The sequence below is a fragment of the Rhipicephalus sanguineus genome, chromosome 3 (assembly GCF_013339695.2).
Source record: "Rhipicephalus sanguineus isolate Rsan-2018 chromosome 3, BIME_Rsan_1.4, whole genome shotgun sequence".
Lineage (NCBI taxonomy): Eukaryota > Metazoa > Arthropoda > Arachnida > Ixodida > Ixodidae > Rhipicephalus > Rhipicephalus sanguineus.
Genome location: NC_051178.1, coordinates 114,740,093 through 114,757,468, shown reverse-complemented (window position 1 = coordinate 114,757,468; position 17,376 = coordinate 114,740,093). Strand labels below are relative to the sequence as shown.

Genomic DNA, 17,376 nt, shown 5'->3' with positions numbered 1-17,376 from the left:
TTTCGTTAAGTTGAGGTTTGATTGCACTCTCCTTTCCCTTCACTTATGCACTGCAACAGTGGCAGCAGCATGGCAAGAGCAATAAGACATACAGTTAAACTTTGATATAACAAACTTTAATATAAACAAATTCTGGATATAATAAAGTGCTTAACTTCTTGTAATTTCATGTCTATAGAATGCCACGTATTTTTAACCTCAATACAACGAACTGTATTTATCTGAGATTTCAATGTCACGAAGTTTCACTGCAGCGGCAGAGGGATACTGATGCAATAAACAAACTTTTTCGACCTGTGGTCATATGGCTGAGTTGCACGCAGTTTTTGTGAACACATTTTTCAAATCATTCAATGTGATCGCGAAAACCGTGTGATGCGTAACAGAAAGTGGCTACTGAAAAAGGTCAATTTTTCAGCAGCGGCTTCCAGAGCAAAGGTGCCCCTGCCTCTCCCAACCTTAGGAACGACAAAAACGGAGAGCGTGCAGCTGATGCATGATGTGCGGGAGTCGGCACCGCACTACTGTCTCTATGCAGCGTAGTTCCGTATTCTGTGTAGCACGTGCCATGCATCAGTGCCCAATTTGGTGCTTTTGTTATCAGTGCATACCATGTAACAGACACGAGTTAGCTGTAGAACTGATAGCACTAAACACAACGAGCTCACACTCGTCTAGCAAGCAAATGCGATCGTGCAGGATAAAGATGTCGCTGACGAGACACTGAGTGAGATTGAGAGGTTCGGTTCAATAAACATGACAGCATAGGCATCGTACCGCTCTGGGCAACACCCGATGACTAGCCGTGGTAGCTGAATAGGCGCTATAGCTTCGCATAACCCATATTACCACAGTGCGTTGGACCTGCATTTCTTTCGGCTTCAAGCGTAACAAATGGCCGCTGTGAAGAGAGCTTTACCGGCACAGCAAAGGTATGGTCGCTGGATCTCAGTTTCAACAGAACTGATTTTTACGTTATTGAAAGTAGTTTTTCTCATACTACTGCCATAATATTAAAACCTTCTTGCAGCCCTTCCTGTGCAAAGAAGAATCCACTGGTGAATATACTTTGCATGAAGGGTTGAATTTCTGTTTAATGAAGTTTTAATACAGTGCAGTAAGTAGTGGTCTTACTGACTTCCTTATACAGTAGAACCCCGCTGATACGTTTTTGAAGGGACCGTAGGAAATAAACGTAAGAGACGGGAAACGTAAGAGCCGAAAAACAGGAAAAACGGCAAAATATTTAGTGGTACAGAATTTTATTTCAATTCTTACGAGCAGCACGAAAATTGGCGCGCTCAGCCGCGATCTAGTCGATGGATAGAAACGCGGAGCTTAGGACGGCCTTATCCGCAGAAATGTAATCAACGTATGTGATTTTTTAACACCAACAGCTGTAAGCATGAAAGAACTAAGCACACGCAATCACGACCGGCGCGGCGAGTCCGACCGCGAACCGCACGCACGACCATGCGAGCTCCAACCAGCTCGAACTCCTCCCGTTCTCCAACAAATAATGATGATGATGAGTCTACGCCAACGCGATGGCAGAAGTGAATGCCAATCTCGAAGGCCTTGCTTTCGCAAGCAATTACGTCATACACGCCATGTTTGTGCAATGCAAATCTCAGAGGCTATGCTTTTGTCAATAGTAAATGCCAATCTCGAAGGCCTTGCTTTCGCGAGCAGTTACGTCATAGACGCCATCTTTGCAATTTGAATCTCGAAGGCCATGCTTTTGTTTGCATCAATTGAAAGATTCTGCTGCTTGCGCCTCTCATGTGGCTAATATTACGGTCAAACGAGGCCAAGCTGCGTGAAAATGCACCATGGCCGCTCTCTTTGGTAGTCACTCGGTCGGCTCCGGGCGCACTTCGCGACGTATCATACGGGAACGGTCCGACAGTTACGACGTAACAGCGGGGTTCCCAATACATTGTATCCTATGGGAGCTATGCCGGGACCGGCGGAAAACGACGTAACAGCCGGGAAAACGCAGCAGTGAGGAACGTAACAGCGGGGTTCTACTGTATCAAGGTTTAACTGTACTATAGATAATCTCTAAATGATGAAACCATGTCTCGAACCTACATCGTAGCTTTCTACATCATAATGCAGTAGGGTATAAGTTGCATGGCAGTGGAATGATCTAAATTAGTTGCTGGTAGTTATAAAAAAATCAGACATATTAGCATGTGGCTGTTGAGCATTACATTGCTTTTAATATAAAGATGCTGTATCTAGGAACTGAACCTGCATACAAATACAAGAGTAAGGTAGATGAACAAGAATTTCGTGACAAAGGACTCCCTTTAATAAAAAGCTGCAGAAATGAGTGACCTCCAAGATAAAACTTTGCAGTTCGTGGACGTAGTGAAGTTCTTTACAGAATCAGTAGCCTCCTCTTGAACTGCACTTTTCACGAGACAAATAATTTTCTAAAGTTTCTTTCCTGCCTTGGCGAGTCCACTTCCATCAGAAAAGGTTCACTTTAATCTGACAAAGTAGTCAGTGATTATCAAGCAGGATGTAGCATGCAGGAAAAGCAAGTGAGAATGAGGTGTGAAGCGACTGAGCCAGGAAAGAGTGTGAGTGCCCAGGCAGATGGAAGCGATTCGGTGAGGAAAAAAAAAAAGGTGCGACAGACTACACAGCCACCTTTGCAAAGTGCGGGGTAGGAGGGGAGCGGTTGGCCTCGAGGTCTCGGGTGAGCGTGCCAGCGTGCTGCGACGGCCTGTGTCGTTCCCGCTGCTTGGCGACTACCTCGCGCTGGCGGTTCAGCTGGCCGCGAAGGCTGTTCACCTGCTCCGTGCTCAGCTGCAACTGTTCACACCAATCACCACCACCACCACCACCATTGTCAGAGTGGGAGCCGTAGGTGTGAAAGTAGAAGGGTCAAGTCACCGACAGAAGAGGAGGAAGGAGAAACAACAGAACGTGTGCTTAAGTGCAAAGAAAACAAAACCGCAAAAAAAAAAGAAAAAGAGAAGAAGCAGTGTGCAATTAAGAAAACGACTCTGCACATTTGTAGTGAACCAAAAGCTAGAGACAGTCATTTCCCTTTAAAAACACACACATACACACAAAAACATTGGTTCATCCACCAAACACCCACACAAACATGCATGCACCACACACACACACACAGATCGGTCAGCACTTACAGTCAGGCGATTCGTACACAATGACCCTTCTCAATGCAGCCCAGCGGTTTGTTTTAAAAACATCGAGAAACAAAAAATTAGTATTGAGTATTCTCATAAAAATGGCATTAAAATAATGAAAAACAGAGATAAAGTTGTTGCAAGAGGATGGTTCCTTAAAGACAAAATGAACAACAACACATCAACCTTTCTAATTTCATGCTGAAACCCCTGTTGCAGTATGTGAGTACAGATCTCCCAAAATTCGACATATTTTTTTCCGTGTGAGCTTTTGTTTTTTTCTGGCAGCAGTACACCTATTAAAAAGCCTGCTAAGTTTGGCATTCAGCTCCTTCAGCATACAATGAAGTCCATTTTCACCGATACAGAGTTAACTAGGCCTCTGCAGTCACCACCAAAATCTAACAACTAAAGCCAACAACTAAAGCAGTGTCACCACCTGTCTTTCCTGGCTCGTTGATGCTGCTGTAAGTGTGCTTTTCTAGGCACTGCGGAAGCATATTTTGCTAATAAAGCTTGACTCAATTCTCTTGTTATTCTTCTTTAATGTCAGCACATTAGGAGCTTTGCGCTAACTGCTTGTGCATACAGTTATATGGGCGTGAGGTAGAATGACTGGAAGACATCAATTTTTCGCCAGTAAAAGGCTCTTTACAGTAAAGACACATTCTCAAATATCTGACATGCCTTGTAGAGAGCTCTGCAGATTTGGGCTCGCACGATCCAATATTTTTCTTTTTAAGCAGTACTTAATATCATAAGAACTTCACATTACCACTTTTTTTGCCCAAAAATGCACTCAGTGCTGTCTCTACAGCCCATAGCAGTTGGCAAACAGCTGCCATTAAAACTGAAATACAGATTAAGTTTTTTTTTTTTTTTTTTTCAGAAAAGGTAAGTGAAAATGTGCCTTTTCGTCTTACACAGCAGTTTTGGGCACACATTGACACATCGAATGGCCACTATGGACCAAGAAAAAGAAAAGCAGCATCGTTTATGTTGTTGCGTCCTTGTGGTTATGAGGCCCAACACTATAGCTGCTAATCTATCACGGCAGGCTGCTGTTCATTCCAGCACTGCTCTCAACCAACTTGTGTCCCTCGTAAGCATGTGAAGCTGCCGTAGCCATGTGTGTTGCTGGCGGCAGAAGGATGTCTCACCTTGTGCTCGGCGGCCTCACGGGCCTCTTTCTCGCGCAGCAGGTCTTTTCTGAGCTGGCGCAGCTGCTGGCCCACGGGGCCTCCGCCCTGGGTGCCCGCTGGGGACAGTCCCAGCCGGGCGTCCTCTACATGTGCCTTTAGTGCAGACACTTGCAGCAGCTGCTGCTGACTCAGCTCCTGGAGGGCCCGCTTCTCACGCTCAAGTTCCTGCACCACGAGCAGAGGCATTCATTCTTTAAAGGCGTGCAAACAGTGATTTTCAAACACCAAATCGAATGCGAATTGAATTGTGCCAGACGTGAATCAAATTCAATGAAATACTGTACTGTGCGTACACTCAACTTAAACAACTATTTTAAGGATCATCAAAATGAAGCCTCCTGGCACTGCCATTCAGTGTTTATCCCCATTCCAGCAGCTCGTGTTGACTGTTTTGAAATTCTGTTTGATGTCCTAGAGCAGGGGCCGGCAATCTTTCGAGGCGGAGGGCCGAGTTGCACGAAGCCGACACGGCGGGGGCCGCATGGCAACATGAGGGGGGCGGAGGACACGATCCATTTTCTTTGGATGAAGGTCCTTCCCTGACCTAGTAATTTCTACAAAGAATTCTTCTTTCCCTTTTTTTGGACCTGTGCAAAGAGAGGAGGTGAAGACGTTATCTGGCTAGTTGTGAAATAGGGGACAATGCCAATAGGAAGCGATGTTTTTTTTGTTCCTATCTAACCCCATTTGAGGTTAAAACTGCCATGTTGGCCACAGGTTGCCAACCCCTGTCCTAGAGGTATCAAAGAGTGGAGCTGCTTCTTCAATGTAGGTGTGTCACCTATACCAGTCTATACATTTATAAACAGCACTGGTGATATCCTTGTGTGCAGTAACTCAGTTAGAAGATAGGAATGTGTTTTAGATGTCTTTCTTTTTGTTCAGCCCTGAGATTGGGCTAGTTGGTACTGTGCTTTCGTATACTGCAAGCACTGCATTCAATTCTGAGAACACAGCATTCAATTCTGAGAACACAGGACACATGCCGGCCACCATGTTTTAAAACACCACACCTAAAGGACCCTCACATAGCAAGTCTGTACACAATACTCTTTCCATAGGGGATGCATCTTTGCAATAACATAGTAAAACAGATGGCGACTGTCGTGGCAGCAAAAAGGAAGTGTTCAGCTAAATTAGCTATACTTCTGATTGACTGATTTTCCCCTTGGGTCACTTTATATTTTTTGCCCGCAATAACTGTGAGTGTTTTCGGTTGCTCAGAACGTTTATGACAACACTATAACTACTGGCATTTCACTATTTAACCTCAGCATCACATTTCAAGATGTGCAAATAAAAATAAATACTGGCACAAAGAGAGAGAAAAAAAGGAAAAGAAAAGGACATTTTGCATTGAGTATATAGAAATTCAGACAATCACCGTCTGCGCTCTAAATTGTACTGATGACTGTGCAAATTTCCACAACTGTCGGCATAAAGTACTGCTGCTGTGAAAGTTCAACTCTTGGAAGCACAGTGCACACTTTGGCCACTACGGAGCCACAAGCTTTAGGCTTATTCTAACCTTGAACGTAGCATTAAGTAAAAAAAATCTGCAATTAAGTCATCCTAGAGATCCATTTGCAAGCTACCAAGGGTGCAGAGAAAAACAAAAATGATTTGCATTAAAGAAGCCCTCTGGACAGAGCCAAGCCAAGTAAAAGCAAAAAGACATCAACATGAAACAAGTAAAAAATAAAAAGGAGCAAATCTCACATAAAGCCTTCCGGGACACCACCAAACGGAAGGAATAACAAACGGTTGCCGGGGGTGTTGCTAAGGGAGCCAGCTGTCAACATGACCATAGCAACTACAAGAAAGCTGAAAGAACTCTTCACATTACCCTTTGCGCTGAAAAGTGACCATTGCTTGAGGTTTATTTTGAATAGTTAGTTCAACAAAATTGTTTTGCAGAAGCTGAAAAAAGTAATTAATCTATCATCAGCTGCCAAACAGTGCAGAAACCTGGCAACCTCTGCAAGGATAATAAATTAGACAAATTCACAAGACTCTGCAGCCTCCCATTTGTTACTGACATGTAAGGCTAAGAAAAACACACACAAAAAAAGTAAAATGCAGAGTAAAAATATTTTAGAATGGGTAAAAAAAAACAGAAAAAAAAACATGCCATGTGTTGACTACATTATCAGTGGTACCGACAAATGGCAAAAGGTAGACAGCCTGCACACAAAAGCTGAAATGGTTTTGTGAGACAACCACTAAAATGATTGGTGGAAAATTTCGTGCACTTCAGAGCTAGAAGTAAATTCTAGTGACTCAAGGAAGCAGAATCTAGATTTAGGAACTTGACGATTCAAGTAACTGCTAAAAATAAAAAAAAAGCATGAAATTTGCCAATTTGAAAGTTTGCATCAGCAACAGATATTGTAGTTTCGCAAACTGTGTCTTCTACAACCTATGAAGTGGACAAATGCGACATATGAATTCATTGATTTTGTGAAATTGTGAACTTGTTGGAGTGTGTTGCTAAAGTCCTGCTCCTACACTAATGGTGTATTTTAAAGAAATCTACCATGGCAAATCAGTATTGTCCCCTTCAGACATATTATTAGGCACTGTTTATGAATATTTAACATAATTTTTATTGCTTAATTATACAGCTGTAAATTTAACACATGAATTTCTTGAAGTATTGCAATTTTTATGAGTGAGAAGATATAGAATAAACATGAAAAATTGCATATTACACTTGCTAGGCACTAGCTTTTAAATGCAATAAATTTCATTAAAAATGGTTCGTGGTTGCAGAGAAAAGCAATTTCTACATTCTCACATACATACTTAGATGGAAGTGACAGAGCTAGAAGATTAACAAGCTGCTGCATGTCTTATGCATACGAGAAGAAAAAAATACAGTCGAACCCGGGTATATCGAACTCGCCAAAAAACGTTTATTAGTTCGATATATGGCAAAATTCGATATAGGCCCGCTATAGGATTTTGACACAAAGGCACATAACAATAAGAAAAGTACTTTATTAATATGGTGGCTTACTTGCGTGCCCTACTTTGGAACAAAATAGTCCTGGATTTTCTTCTGTGTCAACGACTTCGCTGCCTGCGACAACACACACGCCTCCACGTTGTCCAACGAGTCGGAGCAGCTGAGGCTGCAACCTTCCACATTCACGCAATAGCGCCGGACCAACGCAAGTGCACTAATCACTTCGGAGGATGTAGGCAATGGGCCATCGTCAATTTCCTTATTGTTGTCGCTTTGGCTCGTGGTCGGCACGACGTCTGCAACGTAGTCCTCATCTTGTAGCTCACCCATGATGGCGACATCATCGTCCACACTGACGAACTCGTCGAATGTCGATCCGTCGATAGCTCCCGGGAACTCTGCCAGCTCGCTCCAAACTTCGGCGGAAACACCTGCGGTGTTTTCAGTGCTGTCATCGGAATTTGGGGTGTCATCACCAGGCATGCGGAAGCCGGCACGCCTAAAGCAGTTCTGGATCGTCTCCTTCGTGACATCTGCCCACGATCTACTCAGCATAGAAAGAGCTCCGAGCAAGTCGATCTTAAGCTCCCTGCCGACACGAAGGTTCACAGAGCACCAACAGGCAACACCACCAGCACGGACCACGCTGAATGAGGACTCGAGGAAAACAGGCAGCAGCAGGCACACAAGCATAAAGGAAGAAAAAATGGCGCTCACTTCTACCGCCCGTGTACCTCGGAGAAAGCACGACGGCCTCTGATTGGCTGTAAGCGCTGCGAGCGGGCCAGGATCATTTCTTGCAGGGGGGTGTTCGCCCGTGCACAGCCGGGTCTAAACCACTTTTTCTAGGGTGGCGCCGGCAGTTTTCCCCGCCACCGCGAGGGAAAGCCAACTTGCTGGGGCACTTTTGAGGCACATGGAGTTTGATATATCGGTTGTCGTTGCTATTTTCGTTCGATGTAACAGTAACTTTTGCTATATATTCTCAATGTAAATTTACCGTGTTTAGAAATTGTTCGATATACGGGATAATTTGATATAAACGGGTTCGATATAGTCGGGCTCGACTGTAGTGAAAAAAATGACAAAGTAGATGGCGCTGATTGCATCAATCTAGTGATACGGAGACACTCTGACACCTTCATAGCGATCAGAGCGACCACTCACCTCCTTGTCCTTGTTGGTAGACTTGAGGACCTTGCGGAGCTGGGCGTTTTCCTGGAAGGTGTCGCCCACGGCTGCCACCAGGGCGTCCACCTTCTCCTCCAGGCCACGCAGCTCGTCCCACTGCAGGGCGCTGGGCGACAGGCCGTCCCGTATGTCGTCCACCGACAGGGTCTGCACGCCCCCAGCCGATAGGGACGAGGAGTCCTCGCTGGTGCCCGACAGGGCTCCCTCGCGGGATCCCCCCACTGGGCTCAGCGCCTGCACCAGCTGCCGCAGCGAGCCGTGCGCGTCTTGCACCTGGCGGATGCGACTCTCCACCTTCTCCTCCAGGGAGCGCACCTGGACGGAAACGGCAAAGAAACAGTGATGAGGACCATGCAAGAGCAAATTTGCAAGAGCGATTTGGGCTTGTTCTGTACTGATAACGGAACTGACAGCTGGGCTAGTTGGTCTTGATTCATCTCTAATTGACTTGTACGGTGCAAAATACAACATGGACGACAAAGAAGCACGGACAGCATGACTCTCAACTGGGGGTTTAGTGCATACAAAATAAATGCGAACGTGTACATGCATGTGCAAGGAGAAATTGATCAACCAGCAAAAAGAGAAAACAGAAAAGGTACCTCAATCCGTTTACTGCTAGTGTGCGACTTTGACAAATTCAGTCAAGGGTCAGCGCTATCCATGTGTACTTCTTTGTTGTCCGTGTTGTATTTTGCATTGTGCAAATCGATCCAAGGTGTTCTGCACTGCTTGTGCTGTTTTGCCTGTTCTGTCTGTCTTAATTAACCCTTTAATTTCTGCAAACAAGATCAGCCACATCCTCCCATTTCGCACGTCAACTACAGTGGGCTACCCGAGGTCATCCACGTTACAATTTCTTGTGCCAAAGGTGATCTGAGCAAGTCCGTGCATCTCGTTTTCTTTTTCATGCATAGAGGGTGCTACAACACCATAACATCACTTTTTGCTAGGGTACCGTAACAAAACTAACTGCAAGCAATGTAGAAAAGCCAACTTTCTCCCAGTCCTGACTAATCGTTTGGCTACAGTCACAAAACAAAGCTTCGGGTGAATTTCTTGCGTAAGTTTAACAGGCAAGTTTCAAAAAGTATTGTGAAATATAATTGGGAAGTTGGGAATGTTTCTTAAAAAATAATTCTATAGGTATATGGTTAATTTTACCCTACTGTTCCGTTGTAGCAAATGTAATGCAACTGCTGGTGGTACTAGCCTTCTCACAAATAGAAAAAAGGGGCTTTGGAAAGTTTGCCACGAATTCATTAATAGAAACACAGCACGGCAGCATGGAGTGAATTGCAGCGGCCAACCCATCATGTCATCTGAGGACACTGCACATACCTTGGCAAACATCGCAAAAGCGAGATGGCAATACGTTGCATCACCTCATTCCCTGTCTGGTCGTGGTGATGAGACGGGGTCTCTAAACCAGGACAAAGATTTTGTCAACTGCTAAGCTCTCTTTCTGAGAAACCTCATGTGGTTCTTTTAGTAACTTCCTTTTACAAACGAGCAGACTACAATTTTTCCTTTACAAAAAAGAGAATGAAAGGAAAGAAAGACTGCAAGCAAACCTGAAATGCATTTCGTTCGCTACTCTACACAGGAGAAAGAGGTTAAGGGTTGAAAAGGAAGAGGGAGAGGAGTGCTATCTGTGTGGAACATGTGTGGGTGTCCATTACATCCACAGTCAATTACCGAGGACAGTTGATTTTAAGAACGCCAGGAATCCTCATGTAACTTTGCAAGCCTGCGACACATAGTGCCATGGTCCAAGGATATCTTGCTCTGAAAGTGGTCTTTGACGTAGTTAGTTTCAGACGGTCTGAAGAACATGACGCTCAACATAAAAGTAGGGGTGTGCGAATATTCGAAATTTCGAATATTTTTCGAATAGTGTTTGCTATTCGATTCGATTCGCACTGAAATTTTACTATTCGAACTATTCGAACTTCCCAAAGACAAATGCAGTCAACGTCCTCTCGTAGTTACACTCTCGTATTGCGGCAAAGCTGCCTTTCAAGCTCCGGTACGGTCGAACTTAGCCAAGAGACAGTCAACGTCCGGTTGAAAGTGACCCCTTCAGATTTTCAATATGCTTCACCTCATTACACTCTCGTATTGCGGCAAAGCTGCCTTTCAAGCTCCGTTACGGTCGAACTTAGCCAAAAGACTAAGTCCGGTTGGAAGTGGTCCCTAGATTTTCAATATGCTTCACCTCATCACACCCCCGTATTGCGGCAAAGCTGCCTTTCAAGCTCCGTTACGGTCGAACTTGGCCAAAAGACAGTCAACGTCCGTTTGGAAGTGGTCCCTAGATTTTCAATATGCTTCACCTCATCACACCCCCCCGTATTGCGGCAAAGCTGCCTTTCAAGCTCCGCTACGGTCTCAAATTTATTAACTCAAGAAAACGCTGGTTCCAATATGGAGATGAAAGATGGGGCAGAGTTGGGGGCTCAATTAATGCTGTTTTGGACCTGAAATTTGGGCAGGAAGTCTGAAAAATCGGACGCCGAAGCTTTTTAGCATCCAAAATTTCAGATGTTCTTATATATCGACGTCTACGAGGCAGATTTGGAACTCCGGACTTGAAGGGAGCACACCCTTGTCTGCCACATCAGTTGGCCTTCCACAGAAGTTGAAAGAGAAGGAGAGGCTGAGGAAATGGCATCTCTGCCTATCACGTGTAAAGTGTTGTCGGCAACACTTTGGTTGCACCAAATCATGTACATAAATACAATTCGGCCTCTACATTGCCTCATTCTTGATAAGAAAGACAACTATGAAATATGACCCCACTGGCGCTTCATCAACCTAGCGAAAAGAAACACTTTCATGTTGCTATCTCACAAGAACATACTTAGGGATTCTCTGCAACTTTTTCTGTAATTTCACTTCGAATTATTCGAAAAATGTTTGAGAAATATTCGAAAATTATTCGAAATTATTCGATTCGATTCGCACTCAATCTTTATTATTCGAATTCGCTTCGCACCCAAAATTTTGCTATTCGCACAGCTCTACATAAAAGTGATCAAGAAAAACACTTTACGTGCTCTATTGTCTCTTCACGGTGCCTTACGATATTTCCTTTTGGCGTTGGGCCTGAAATAAAGAAGAATAAAGAGAATGCAGCACACACACATACCTGCGCACGGAACTCTTGCAGCAAGGATCCCATCTGGACCATCTTGTCGAGCTCCTGGGTGCGAGCCTCCAGTTGCTCCTCTAGCTGCCGCACCCGCTTCGCCATGTCGGCCGACCGGTTCCCTTGGGCACCTCCCCGTGCCTTCTCGAGCTCGTGCAAGGCCTCTTGTTCACCTTGACGGGCTTCCGCCAAGGCCTCCTCCAGGTGGGACACCTTCTGTAAGTGCACATTTGCCAACAGTTCAAACAAGGCACTGGGCTGAGCAAATCAGTAGTTTGGCCCCCTATCAGGGGACACGACTATGAATTCAACTGTCTGCCTAGTTTCTACAGTTGGACACAACTTTAGAAGTCTGCGGCATTTCCTCTTCAAGGGCAGATGCGTACAAGCCTACAACAATGCGTGTACATTCCAGACTGACGTCATGAGCTGGACGGCTGGTGACACCGCCTTCAGAGTACATTAGCGAGTGCATGAGCGAAACTTTTCGTGAGTCGCGGAGATGATCAGATGCCGCACTTCTTTCTGTGCCCCGGCCTCTCTGGACTTCTTTAGTTGTATCCAACTATAGTTATTTGTATTATATTTGCATTGCACATGCCTAGCACACTTTCTAAGCAAGGCACTTGTGTTTACTTATAAAAGATATTACAGGGACACAAAGGGGTTCAGTAACACAGAACATTAGTTTGGAGAGCACAGTAGTCACCTCTCTTGCTGCCTACAAATGCCATACATCATGCTATTACTGGATTAATTAGATGAAATGAGCCCTTGCATGGATCCTAATCGACTATGACAACCTACGAGCATGGTTTTGCGGTCACGGTCACATGATGCCTACACATACCAGTGTCAGTTCGTGGACCGTGTGCGACTTGTTGGACAGGTCAGCTTCAAGGTCCCGAATGATGTCCCGGAGGTCGTGTATCTTGTCATCTCGAGAGCGAACTTCGGCTTCCAGCTGGTCACGCTTTCGCTGCACCAGTCCGTGATCCTCTACTCGCGTTCGCAGTTGCTGCTCCAGGGACTCAATCTGGCAGAGAGACAAGCACAACGGTCGCAACCCATGAGCTACCGCAGAAGGTCACTCACGTGCTCTCGCCGCTATGCAAGAGATATCTGATTACTAAAACAAAGCCTTCGCCGTGCAGTTCGGCTGGTTTTGTCGTCATGGCCAGCGGTTGAACTAGTTGCTAAAAGTGAAAGCATCAACTATGTTGGGTGTTCATCTTCAACGCAGCAACAGCGCTAGAGGTGGGATGCAGATGGCACGATCAAAATGAGAGGCTGCACCAGATCAGTACGCAGTGGACGTGAGTTGCATGTCAGCACATTGTTTTGCTGGTGCCTTTTCCTGTCTATTGTTTCTAGCACTGTTATTGCATGGAAGGTAAGACCAGGTTATTGCAGAAGTTGGTTTTCTCAATGTATGGTTAGTGCAGAGGTTGCTTTCAAAGCAAAGCTTTCTTTGTAGCATCCAAAAAGTTTATGTGCTGTGGGAGGATGAATCCTCGGAAGAGGATGGACAGTGGTGACGAGGTGTAGATCTGTGAGGAAGGAAGAGGGCAGGGTCCAGGAAAAGGAGAAGTATACAGTAAAGTGCGCTGATTGCTCGGTTGAAAGCGACGATACAACGAGGTTATGGTGGCAACGTGGAAACAGGAAGTGTGCCAAAGGTGGCAAGACACACTAGCAGCTGCTAGGCTGTGGCAAAGTAGTGGATGCAAAATCTTTTCTTACACCTGTCCCCAGTCTGTAGGAACAGGCGTAAAGATTTAATTATATGATTGTGAAAAGCGAGCTCTACTGCATGAAACAATGGCGTCTTTTAGAGAGTCCCTGTGCCACTCACCGGCTACGGTGATGTGGTAATTAGCAAAATTATCTGAATTGCCTACCTCCTTTGAGAGGCGTTGCTCGCAGTTCTGAATTTTCTCCTTGTCTTTGAGGGCTTCTTGCAACTTGGCCAGTTCTTGGGCAAAATCCTCTCGCTCCTGTTCCCGCTCGTGTGTCTGCTCCTGCAAGCAACGCATGAGAAAATCAGACTCTCTGTAAGTTGCATGGTGGGAACAAGGCATGGCAGATATTGAAATGGCACAGGTGCTGCTGTAATATGTGTCTGGAGAAATAAGCAAAATATTTTCACGCACCGTTCTTCTTCTCAGAATCTGTCGTCGAGCTACGGAAGCAATACGACATGATGATGGCTGAGAACAATAAACGATTCCCACATAGTCGATGCTGCGAGTGCGTGCTGTTGCCTAGGCAGTCTTTAGAAGTCTTTAAAATGTAGTAGAATATCTGGAAGAATGCTTCAGTGTGCTTCTGTTAGTATATATGCAAATATGTCAGCAGTGACTGTGTCAGTTCAGTCTGCATTGCCTTGGTGCAACAAAACAAAGTAAATTAATGTCCACATAAGAGCAGAGTAACTGCATATCTGTGGCCCAATAAAGAAACTTAAAGGGCAAGTATTCAATTCTGTAAAAAGAGGGCTGTGCTACAATGGTACGATAGGAGAGGAAGTGTAAGTATGAAATGAATTCAAATCAGGCTGGAGCCCCCATATTGCCAAATCCGCAACTTAAACAAGAGTCAAAGAAAGGCCTTGTAATGTACCTCAATGAACTTCTTGTGCGACAGCAGCTGCTTGTCCATGGCGTCAATCTGCGCCTGCAGGTCGGCCACCTCGAGGCGCCTACTCTCTAGAAGCTCCTCACGTTGCGTTGACGCTTCCTCGAGTGCTGCCTCCAGCTCTGCGAGGCGTGCTGCGAGGACGTCCCGCTCCTGGTCCTGGCTGCGCTGCAGGCGCCGCTTCTCCTCGCTCAGCCTCTCGTGCTCTTCCAGCAGCCCTACTCACCAACATGCACGTGGGTGCGAGCGCGAAGGAAAGCAAGCACGAAGGGTGAGAAAGGAGCGGGAGGCACTGGCATCGAGTGGAGACAGTTAGGAGTTATCTGGCTAATCACTGGAAGTTAGTGCCGAAGATGGTGTAAGGATACTACACTCGAGGACGACGTTCCGCTGCTATGCAGGCAAAGCTATGGGGGACAGAGCTACCACATACATATCCCTATACGAAAGCATCTACATGGGCACGGCACCTCTTTTGGTCTTGGATTTTATGGTACAATAGCAGGGTTTCTCCTAAAGGCTCACATCATGGCCATGACAAAACTCTTCAGGAAAACTGTAAATTTTAGATCTGATATACAGACTGCCTGTTTCTTTATTCTCACCAACTCTGATTAGAGGGATTCATCACGATTACCATGAGCCATCTTTTGAAATCTGAGGGTAATGTTCATGTTGTTGATCACATGGCATATGTACATGAAACAAATTCTCAGTGTAGGCTGGCTTTTATATAAAATGCTTTCATGTCAAATGCATGTTACAAAATTCGGAGTGAATATGATAGTGCATTCCTGGATTTGTATTGTCAAGAAAAAAATTAAAATTTGAAGCAATATCCAGCGGTGCTATTACACACATGCCTTGGCTCTGTGGCTTTGCCTGCATCGCCACAAAAAGTTGTCCCCAAATACAGCACAGCCCTTAGCAAGACAAGGACACAGCTCTACACACAAACATGCAGACACAGCTCCTATGCCACCTACTCAACTCTTCTTGCGCTCTTATCTTGTTTGCACAGGACTAGTATTCCAAGATGGTATACCAACAAGACCGCACTGCAACACTGGCTGATGTAGGAACATGACAACAGAGAGAAACACAAAGATAAGGCATGCATGGTTTTTCTCTTTCTCTCTCAGTAGTCCGCAGTGCATCTTTTCAAGGGCAAACATGAGAAACATTAAGCTTTGTAAAAGCAAGCACAAGCTCCAGCTGAGTTGACAATTCACAGCAAAACGAACAGCATGACAAATCAGACTGGGACCACAGGAAGAAACACCCGATTTTACTCCCTTTGTTACTGCTTTGACTGCCGTCTATCACAGGACAAGCAAACTGCATATGCCAAGGGCAAAACCTAAATGTAAGACACGGGCAGCACTTGACAGCATTCATTGGGACAGTCCCTTCCTGGCTCTAATACTACCTTAAAGGGGGCCCCAAAGCAGTTCCTAAAGCAATCTTTAAGAAAGCACATATTTTGTACTCTTTTTCACGGAGCATCATCAACTGGCTTAGCTCGCTTACCGATGAGTGAAGAGTGTAATTTACTGTGTCACAATTGATCAGGCTAAAGCTGTACGAGCTGGTACGCTGGCCGTGCCACTGATGCTCCTGATGTTTCCATATTATGCCTGGTGTTACCTGTCCTCTACTGCATGGTGGTGTGAGAGTTGGAGTTGTAACTACAAGCATTTAGTAGATAGTTATGCCACACTTTCACTAGGTACATATTAAATGGGTTACACAGTACAGACCACGAAGTATTGGTGCAATAATGCGACACCAAAAACAAATGTGGAAGGACAAAGAGCAGACACAGAAAGGTGACAGTTTGGAATATTGAATTCTGCATCAACTCAGATTGTGCAAACAGAGCAAGCCTCTGTTTATGCAAGATAAAGAGCTTAAAGGGGCCCTGCAACATTTCCAAGCAACCATCAAATGGATTTGTTAAAGGAGTTTATTGCCTCACGAATCGACCACCACAAAGATTTTTAGGATCGGTCAAGTAAGAGCGGACTTACAGAGGTTCGTTGCACGCTGTAATTGCTTTCTCTTTTGTCTCATCCCAACGAACGTGCTGGAAGCTAAGCCAGGAGAGATGGCATGGGGGAAAGAAGTTACGCCATGCATGCGTCATGACCTTGAGCACTCTCTTTTTTTTTTTCTTTGAATGCACGGCTTACTTTCAGTTTGATTGCAAGTGCGCGCGGGCACATGGCAGCCTTTTGCAGCAGTCACGGTAACTATGCAGTTCACGATGCTCAAATCAGCTAATAGCTATGAATTTGGGTACATGGCACGGTCCTTTGGGTATATGACATCATTCGTCGAGAGAAGAGGGAACAATTCCTAGCCGACTTGGAGAATTAATTGTAAATTCCAGGCCGCGTGCTGCGCTATAACATTTGGATCGCGTGTTCTCAGGAGCCTTGACTACCGATCGGCAGCATTTTCTGACCGTGTTGAAAAAGTGTTGCAGGGCCCCTTTAATTTTCTTTGAAATAAGAAAAAAAAAAAGAAATTAAAGAATTTTTTCATGGTACATGATGCACTAACATCCAATTTACATTTAAATTGGCTTTTCCACTACTGACAAAAAAACTCTGCAATTGCCCATTTGTTTTTTCAACAGAATGGGCAGAAAAGCATTTGTGCTGTGTGGTGAACAAGACAGAATACCACAGCCACATACAAATGACGTTAGCCAAAACACACACAAAGGGCAAGTGCTTTGTCATTGCTTTGTTCCGCGCTAAGTAAGAAACAAGCAAACATAAAACATTGTTACACCTCAAACCCAAGTATAAAACGCTAATCTTTGCATGCAAAGTATGGGTGGTGCACAAACCCTCACATGCACAGTGTTTGCACAAGGCCCTATTCTTTCGATGAACACAATCTGGATATCACTATTTCATGCACAGGCAAACAGTCTTCAGCGGTTGCATTTTGTACAAAACAAGGCCATCACACCATGCATGGTTAGTATACAACCCTGTAACTCCATGCTATGACAAAAGAAACAAAGTACACTGACCACATGAAATTTTA

At 44.9% G+C, this 17,376-nt stretch overlaps 1 protein-coding gene across 4 annotated transcripts in view; it reads right to left on the bottom strand.

The window, feature by feature from the left end:
* Positions 1-17,376, bottom strand: part of LOC119386978 (pericentrin) — a 133,397-nt gene that overhangs the window by 34,537 nt on the left and 81,484 nt on the right. For all 4 annotated transcript variants that reach the window (XM_049413315.1, XM_049413317.1, XM_049413316.1 and 1 more), the window contains 7 exons: positions 14,302-14,534; positions 13,581-13,700; positions 12,530-12,715; positions 11,680-11,895; positions 8,505-8,843; positions 4,328-4,534; positions 2,662-2,826 (listed from right to left, as the gene is read on the bottom strand). In XM_049413315.1, the coding sequence (XP_049269272.1) occupies positions 2,662-2,826; positions 4,328-4,534; positions 8,505-8,843; positions 11,680-11,895; positions 12,530-12,715; positions 13,581-13,700; positions 14,302-14,534 (1,466 nt within the window). The remainder of the gene's footprint in view (positions 1-2,661; positions 2,827-4,327; positions 4,535-8,504; positions 8,844-11,679; positions 11,896-12,529; positions 12,716-13,580; positions 13,701-14,301; positions 14,535-17,376) is intronic.